The sequence below is a fragment of the Alosa pseudoharengus genome, unplaced genomic scaffold (genome assembly GCF_046254945.1).
Source record: "Alosa pseudoharengus isolate Yale_2024_CS ecotype anadromous, Long Island Sound unplaced genomic scaffold, YU_APseudo_1.1 YU_APseudo_1.1_scf_16, whole genome shotgun sequence".
NCBI classification, from domain to species: Eukaryota; Metazoa; Chordata; class Actinopteri; order Clupeiformes; family Clupeidae; genus Alosa; species Alosa pseudoharengus.
Window position 1 is genome coordinate 15843910 of NW_027468630.1, and position 8946 is coordinate 15852855.

At 41.2% G+C, this 8946-nt stretch overlaps 1 protein-coding gene across 1 annotated transcript in view; it reads left to right on the top strand.

The window, feature by feature from the left end:
• The first annotated feature begins 1963 nt into the window (after window positions 1-1963).
• Window positions 1964-8946, top strand: part of amdhd1 (amidohydrolase domain containing 1) — a 41754-nt gene continuing 34771 nt past the window's right edge. Inside the window, exons 1-3 of the mRNA XM_076288021.1 lie at window positions 1964-2109; window positions 3408-3514; window positions 5801-5865. Of these exons, the coding sequence (XP_076144136.1) occupies window positions 1964-2109; window positions 3408-3514; window positions 5801-5865 (318 nt within the window). The remainder of the gene's footprint in view (window positions 2110-3407; window positions 3515-5800; window positions 5866-8946) is intronic.

Consider the following 8946-nt stretch of genomic DNA (forward strand, 5'->3'; position numbering starts at 1 on the left):
CTCAACGGGACTCGGACATCAGCTCGGACAACTCCATAGGAAACAACAGGGAGCAGGCATGAAATGACAAATTAATGGTTATTTATGGAGTTTATTAACTCAAAAAACCCCGACGGATAACCATGGTCAAACGTTTTGCATGGGGGATGTGTAATACTGATAGCCGGTACCCCGAGAGGCTAGAAAACGGGGTATATTTTCATCAACAGTAGCCTACAGGACGTCTCTCACGTTTGCAACAGCTCGACGTAATGTAGGCTACTAAGCCAACAACGTGGGCACAGGTTCCCTGTTAAATCCCAAGATGAAAATGCTCATTAACCAACTACTATATTACTACATCAAATATTAAGTAATATGCTAATATTATTAAAAAATATTATTAAAATATTAAGAAAATATTAAGAAAATGCTCATTAACCAACTACTATATTACTACATCAAATATTAACGTAACCTAATATATCTTAGTATCAATCTTCCACTAGCTAGCATTAACGTCAGTGTTTTTTGCACGGTGATTTGCACGGCTACTCGCCACAACTGCTTGTCACCTTGTATGTATTCTAAAGTTTTGAATACACCCCTCCATAGCATAATTATGTCCCTTTTGATAGCTTCTGGAGGAAAGTAAATCCTTTTATCGATCAAAACGTCCTCAAAGCCTGCTTTCATATACTGTCAGCTGCCATTGTCCACAATGTATTTTTAATCAAGTCTGGTTTGTTTGTCCGAGTTTTCACACGGTAACAATGGGGGGCGGGGCTTGGCGACAGGTCAATTGTAAAGTTATACTGCTTTCTAGACATTGTCTATTGTTCTGTTAAAACCCTGCACTGGCTTCCAGTAAGTCGAATTGACTTTAAAGCACTACTACTTGTTTATAAATCATAATGAACCAGGACCTAATCACCCATCAGCCATGTTTCATCAGTGCATACCTTCCAGACCTCTTGATACCCAACCGTTCTCAGATGCACTTCCTGTTACCACTGAGCTACACATTTTGAATCTGTCTTTTAATTATTCTACCTTGTGTCTTTTATGGTTGTTTTAACTATTATTTTATAATTATATTGTATACTTTTCTTTTTAAACAATTTTTATTATTTGCTTCTTTGCTTCTGATTTTCGTCATTGTGTTTCCAATACGTTATTGGAAAGAGTTGTGAAATCATGTGCTGCACCAAGTCATAAGCCACTTATACAGTGTACCTGAACAGTAGATACCTAACTTTTTAGATTTAAAAGTTACATATTTCTCATTAGATATTGCAAAATATAAGGCCACAAAACCTGAACTTACTTGTTGCACTCTTATAGAGTGAACCTAAACAGTACTCTAGTGAAACTGAACAGAACTCTTATATAGTGAACCTGAACAGAACCGTAGTGAACCTGAACAGAACTCTTATATAGTGAACCTGAACAGAACTCTAGTGAACCTGAACAGAACTCTAGTGAACTTGAACAGAACTCTTATATAGTGAACCTGAACAGAACTCTTATATAGTGAACCTGAACAGAACTCTTATATAGTGAACCTGATGGAGGAGAGCCTCACTGGTGGTGGACTACAGTGTGTGTGTGTGTGTGACTGGTTATGTAGGGAAAATGTTATGTGCTGTTAGGTTGGTTAGTCATTACAGGGGTACTCTCTCTCTCTCACTCACACACGCACACACACACAGCTGCATGGTTTTAGGTGTAGAGTTTGGGCAGTTAATCATTACCACAGGGGCTGGAGGACCTTTGTTCGGACTCTTTCCATCCGAGTCTCTCCAAATAATCAAAAACCACTCACACACACACACACACTCTCCAAATAATCTTCTGGCCACTCTGTGTCTGGACGTGTTTCTCCCTGTCTCTGGACTTCTCTGCGTCTCTGCGTGTGTCAGTAGTTCACTGCGTCTCTGCGTGTGTCAGTACTTGTCTCCCTCGCAGTCTGTCCATCCTCCAAATGTCCAAAGTGTCCACAGACTTCAGGCTGCTGGTGCAAAATGCCAGACAGATGGTGGTGGTCTGCAACGAGGGCCAGAGATTTCTCCTCAAGGACGGGATGCAAAATCTGGCCGTCATCGAGCACGCAAGTCTGGTTATCGGACAGTAAGTAGCCTCAGACACACACCTACATACACACCAACGACGGTTATTTGACAGTGAGTAGCCTAACTCACACACATCCAAGCTTCTCTATTACATTTATCCCGATGAGTGAACGACCGGAAGTGAACCTCACCGAGTCATTTTGCACAGAAATCTTGTCAAAGAACGAAAAAAATACAATTATTTTAGATAAACGATTCTGTTCCGGAACATAAAAAGTTGAACAGTTTCTGGTTTCGTTTCTGTTCCTAGCAAAACATCAAAATGTGCTGGTTTTTGTTCCGTGAACCAGTTCAAAGCCTTGGTGGTGTGTGATGGTGTGTGTGTAGGATGTTACGTGTTGTGTGTGTGTGGTGTGTGATGATGTGTGTGTGGATGTTACGTGGTGTATGTGTGTAGGATGTTACGGGTTGTGTGTGTGTGGATGTTACGTGGTGTGTGTGTGTGTAGGATGTTACGTGGTGTGTGTGTGTAGGATGTTACATGTTGTGTGTGTGTGGATGTTACATGGTGTGTGGTGTGTGTGAATGTTATGTGTGGTTTGTGTGTAGGATGTTATGTGGTGTGTGTGTGTGTGGATGTTATGTGGTGTGTGTGTGTGTGGATGTTATGTGTGGTGTGTGTGTGTGGATGTTACGTGTTGTGTGTGTGTGTAAGATGTTACGTGGTGTGTGTGTGTGGGCTGCAAGATTGTGGGATTGAAATAGATTTAGCCCCAGTGGTGAACTAAGTCCTCAGATTTTAGCCCCAGTGGTGAACTAACTCCTCAGATTTAGCCCCAGTGGTGAACTAACTCCTCAGATTTACCCCCAGTGGTGAACTAACTCCTCAGATTTAGCCCCAGTGGTGATCTAACTCCTCAGATTTAGCCCCTGTGGTGAACTAACTCCTCCCCAGTGGTGAACTAACTCCTCAGATTTAGCCCCAGTGGTGAACTAACTCCTCAGATTTAGCCCCAGTGGTGATCTAACTCCTCAGGGCAATTCCTCTTTATTTACATCATGCTGTGAACAACAGAGATTTCTGGCCACTTTAGACAGTCCAGAGCCCAAACTGGCCACTCCAGAGCCCGAAACCCTTGAGGCAGCGCTCTGGGGCCCCCTAGTGGTCCATGAAGGTATTGCAGGTAATCCCTGTCCATGTGTTCAGTAATGTGTTTGTGTGTGCGACTGTGCGTGCTTGTGTGTGTGGGTGTGCGTGCTCGTGTGTGTGTGCGTGCGTGCGTGTGTGTGTGTGCGTGTGCATGCTGCAGGAGTGTGTGTATGACCTCTGTGTGTACAAATCTTGCCTTGCTGTAGTGATGGTCTGGTGAAGGCAGTGGGCGGAGCTAAGGAGATTGATGAGCAGTTTAATGGCTCCTCCTTTGAGAAAGTTCTGGACGTATCAGGCCTGTGTGTCATCCCTGGTGAGTAACACACACACACACAAAACTAGGGTTTACATCAAGTTTCAAGTTTCACTTTATTTATCCTTAGAAAAGGAAATTTAGTGTGCAGCAGGATGTCTAAAACACATACACAGAAAAAGCACTGGCAGATGCCAACACCATTGACAACACAGCACAGGACACACAACAACAATGGAGACACTCCTTCCCCTAAATAACCAATGCCCGAATCCAATTGGACAGTACACAGGTACATCTGTCGTTATCAACATGGACAGAATAAATAAATAAATAAATAATCACAAAATGTATAAAAGATCCAAGAAATCAGTCAAGTAAATTCAGGTTCCTGATTTTATTTCACAGGAATAAAACAACCCCTGGCACGTCTAGTTCTTAATAGAGGTAACCTAAAACGGCGACCTGAGGGGAGCAGATTAAACTCCCCAAAAAGTGGGTGATCAGGGCAGTTTAAAATTTGGTTAGCCTTACCCCTGACCCTATTATCATATAAATGCTGGAGCTGTGGTAGCTGTACCCAAAACAAAGTCATCAGAGTCCTGCACACACTAAATTATTTCATTTTCCGCAAAAAGAAAAGTCTCTGTTGGGCCTTTTTACAGGCAGCATCTGTGTTGCTCTCAAAAGATAGTTTGCTGTCAATGATGGTTCCTAAATATTTATATTCATCTACAATCTTAACATTCATGTTTGAATAACAGTTTGAGAAACATTGTGCTGTGTTCTACGGAAATCAATAATCATATCCTTTGTCTTGGAAACATTGATAGACAGTTAAAAGTTTTCACACCAAGCAATGAAATCATCAAGTACAGGACTATGCCCCACCTCATTGTTCAGAAGGCTCACTATAACAGTCTCATCTGCAAATTTCATGCAGTGCCTATTCTCATACTTACTCCTACAGTCATTTGTGTATAAAATAAAAAGCAATGGTGAAAGAACACAACCCTGTGGAGAGCCTGTGGAAGAAAGGGCTTTTGAGGATAAGACACCATTAACCCTAACACACTGTGACCTATTTGACAGAAAGTCCAGTATCCAGCCAATTAAGTTAGGGCTTAAGTTAAAAAGAGCCTGAAGTTTCTCAGCCAACAGCTAGGGCAGAATGGTATTAAACGCTGAAGAGAAGTCGATAAAAAGGAGCCTAGCATGAGTTTTTGAGGTATCCAGATGTTGATAAAGGGAATTTAATAATGTAAGTATTGCATCCTCAACACCTCTGCTAGCCCTATATGCAAATTGGAGGGGATCTAACTGTTCCTCCACCTGTCTCAGTAACTCCTGCTTCACCAACTTCTCAAAGGTCTTCACCACCAAATGAGGTGAGAGCTACAGGTAGAAAGTCATTTAAGACCTTGGGGTTCTTACACTTAGCCACAGGAATGATTGTAGTGTTTCCAAATCTTTGGCACTGTTTGAGTCTGGAGTGATTGAGTGAAAATCACTTTGAAGATCTCACTTAACTGGCCAGCACAAGACTTGAGAACTCGACCACTAATGTTGTTAGGGCCAGGACTTTTCCTAACCTTGGTTTGTTTAAATAATGATTTGACCTTGGAGACATCAATATCAAAAGCAGAGGAGTCACTGACCAAATTGTCACTAATGTGACTGATTCTCGCACAAAAATAACTGTTAGAAAATCTCATATAAAACTGTTTAATTCATTTGCTAGCTGCTCATCAGAATTAAACCCATTCAAGGACACAGTGTTGTTGCCTTTATGTAGGCCTGTCATTAGTTTCATGCCATTCCACACAGACCTGAGATCAGACTCATTGAATTTGGACTCAATTCTACTTTTGTACTGAAGTTTAGCCTTAGCAATTTCAGCTCGCACAACCTTCCTAATTTCAGCATATGCACTCTTGTCACCACTATTAAAATTTTTCCCTTAGTAGATTTTTCAGTTCTTTAGATATCCAAGGCTTATTGTTGGGATAAGAAACAACTGTCTTAGTTGGGATCACACATACAGTACATACATACACTTTTCAAACCTAGGGTTTACATACACACACACACACTTTTCAACCCTAGGGTTTACATTCACACACCACATGACAGTGTGTGTGTGTGCATGTGTTTTGTGTGTGCATGTTGGGTGTGTGTATGTGTGTGTGTGCGTGTGTGTGTATGTACGTGTACAGTATGTACGGTAAACCCAAGGTTTAGAAAGTCTATGCATGTGTGTGTCTGTGTGTACATGTGTACGCGCACATAAACCCTAAGTTTGAAAAGTGTGTGTTTGTGTGTGTTTGTGTAAACCCTGTGTTGCAGGGCTGGTGGATGCACACACACACCCAGTCTGGGCTGGAGACAGAGTCCACGAGTTTGCCATGAAGGTCAGCACATCTCTCCTCCATCTTTCCCCCTCTCTCTATATCTCTCCTTCTCTCTCTCTCCATCATTCCCTCTCTCTATTACTGCCTCTCTCTATCTCTCCATCACTTTATCTCTCTCTATCATTCCCTCTATCTCTCCATCACTCCCTCTCTCTATCTCTCCATCACTGCCTCTCTCTCTCCATCACTTTCTCTCTCTATCTCTCCATCACTTTCTCTCCATCACTCCCTCCCTCTCTCCATCACTTTCTCTCTCTCCTTCACTCCCTCTCTCTATATATATCTCTCCCTCTCTCTCTATCACTCCCTTTCTTTCTCTATCTCAGAATTCTAAATCATCTTGAGACGTGTGACATGATGCAAAATGCAGTGAAAGGAAATGTTTTCTATTTGGTACACCTACAACTAGGCCAACACAATAAGAACAATACTTTAACTATCACACAGAATCACAATAAGATCAATACATTAAATCACACAGAATCACAATAAGATTGATACATTAATTATTACACAGAATCACAATAAGATCAATACATTAATTATCACACAGAATCACAATAAGATCAATACATTACAGTAACTATCACACAGAATCACAATAAGATCAATACATTAATTATCACACAGAATTACAATCAATACATTAATTATCACACAGAATCACAATACGATCAATACATTAATTATCACACAGGAGATCCTAAAAGGAAATAAAAAAAGATCAGTATATATTGATCTGGTACATATTGTTATCTCTATCAGTAAATGTTCAAAATGAAAATATCGGAATATGGAATGTTGGCAGATAAATCCGATATGGTGCACTCTTTACACGTTGGAATGCAGTTTAAAGGGATGGTCGCCAAAATCGATTTAAAATTAATTTATCAGGCCACAGGCTGTTAGACCAAGGCCGTAGTCATGATGTCAACATTGGGGGGGACCAAATCTGTGGTGGGGTCTGAGGGACCCCCAAACAGAATTTCAATACATTTCCTACCATGCAAAAATATTATTAAAAATCACAAAGAAGTCGTTAGGTCAGTCAATTAGGTTATTCCAAACTTTTGACGGACATAGGCATGGCATGGATGGATGGATTATGAACCCCTTGACACAGTTTTATTATGCTGGCGGCTAATCACACAATTTTAACATAGTTTGAAAGGGACAGGATTCAGGAATAGGCTACTAAGACAGGCCCCTCTTCTGTCTGACCCACCTCATGTTACCCCTGTATGCATTATAGACTGGCTTCTGACAGAAATTACGTTTTGTGCCAACATGTAGAAACACTAGGCCTACTACAGCCTTTAATTGGTGAATGGAGGTGCAAATTCCTTTCTTTGGTTATTGTCCGCGATTCACATTAACTGTAGGCTATCACGTAGGCCTATTGTAAACGTCGCCACATTTGATCGTTTTGCCTGCATGGATGCGCGATTGAGTGCGCATCTAAATAATATGCAAGATGCAACAATCATTTGTAAAAGGCCTATAAACGGTAATTTCTGGCATTACTACTATATGAACGCATTATTTATGTTGAAAGACGTGAAAGAAATGACACAGGCTTGCACAAATTCATCATTTAAAATAAAACTTTTCACTTTCGCTATCATTGCGAGAATAGGCTACAATATGGAAAATGTTCCCTTTCGGTCTGATCGGCTCCAAACATGTATGGGATTTCCTTAGCATGTGCTACACCTTTTCAAGAAGTTTTGTGAAAATTGTACCAGTAGCTTTTGCGATATTGTTAACAGCCCTACCTCACCGCAGTAGGGTGCAGTAAATGGAAGCTTTTGATAGCGCACGAAAAACGGAAAATCACCAGGACAAACCACTCAGGGTGTAGGCTACTCTGGAACCATAGGTCACTAATTTGTGCGTTATTTACGTTTGATTACATTTCAGATACAGTTCGTGTTGGTTTCCTGTAGGCCTATCAGTGTTGCGCGGTCTGCCCGAAATTAAGCGGTTGCCCGCGGATGACCGCGGTCACCCGCGGTTATGAGTCATAAACAAAATATTTTAATGATATTCGGGTCATTTGCGGACAGGTCAGTTAAAATTAATTAAATATATATTTTCTACAAATAGGCCTACTTAGAAAATCACGAGAAGGCTAGCATCAATACAGTAAAGAAGCTGAAGACGCGAGTTAAAATAATAAAGACACCCCTTCAGGGAAAGCTATATAGGCTATGGGAAATATTGGGAAAAGTTCTTAAAGAAGATGACAGTAGTACAAGTTATGGTCTATAGGCCTACTTCTTGCGAAGCCATTTAAAAGTATGACAGCCAAAACGGGCAGCCTGCAGGAATAAATGTTATGGCACAGACTACACAGCCATATCTACCGGTATGTATAGGTTCGCGCATGCATAAAAGTTACCTTAGTTCGTTGTGTTTGTGACTTTAAACAGTGGATGTGCTTTAGTAAAGCTTTGTGCTTCATTCAGCATTATAAACCAGTTCTTACGCTAACGTTTTGACCAGCAATGTATCTCTCTTGCCTACCTTGCTCACATTTCTGTTTTCGAAAGAAAGATGTATGTAAGATGTCCATGGCCTTCAAATCTTATCCTAGTGTTCTAATCCTTGGTGGTTGTGTGCGTGCTAGCGCTCTTATTCTCATTCTCTCTCCTGCGCAAATGTCCTGCATGCCTACTGCGTGTAGTTCTACTGCATAAAGTTTCGCAAATAAATTAGTTTGATTTACAGAAATGGCCTATACTGTCACACTGCATGCAGGGTATAACCAAAAGCACACCTTTTGTAAATAAGCGGGTCGGCTCGCGGGTCGGGTATAATTTTGTCCTAATTAATATTCGCGGTCCGAGTTGCGGTCGGGTTGATTAAAATATCGGGCGACCGCGGGCCGCTTGTGACCAAACACTGAGGCCTATATAGCGCTTTATTCTTTCTTTATTTTTCTATGTCCGAATATTGGGGGGGACATTTTGGTCATATTTGAATATTGGGGGGGACACGTCCCCCTCAATGTCTATGGTGACTACGGCCCTGTGTTAGACCCTTTACTTTATCATGCCTTTGATATACACCTGATGAGTG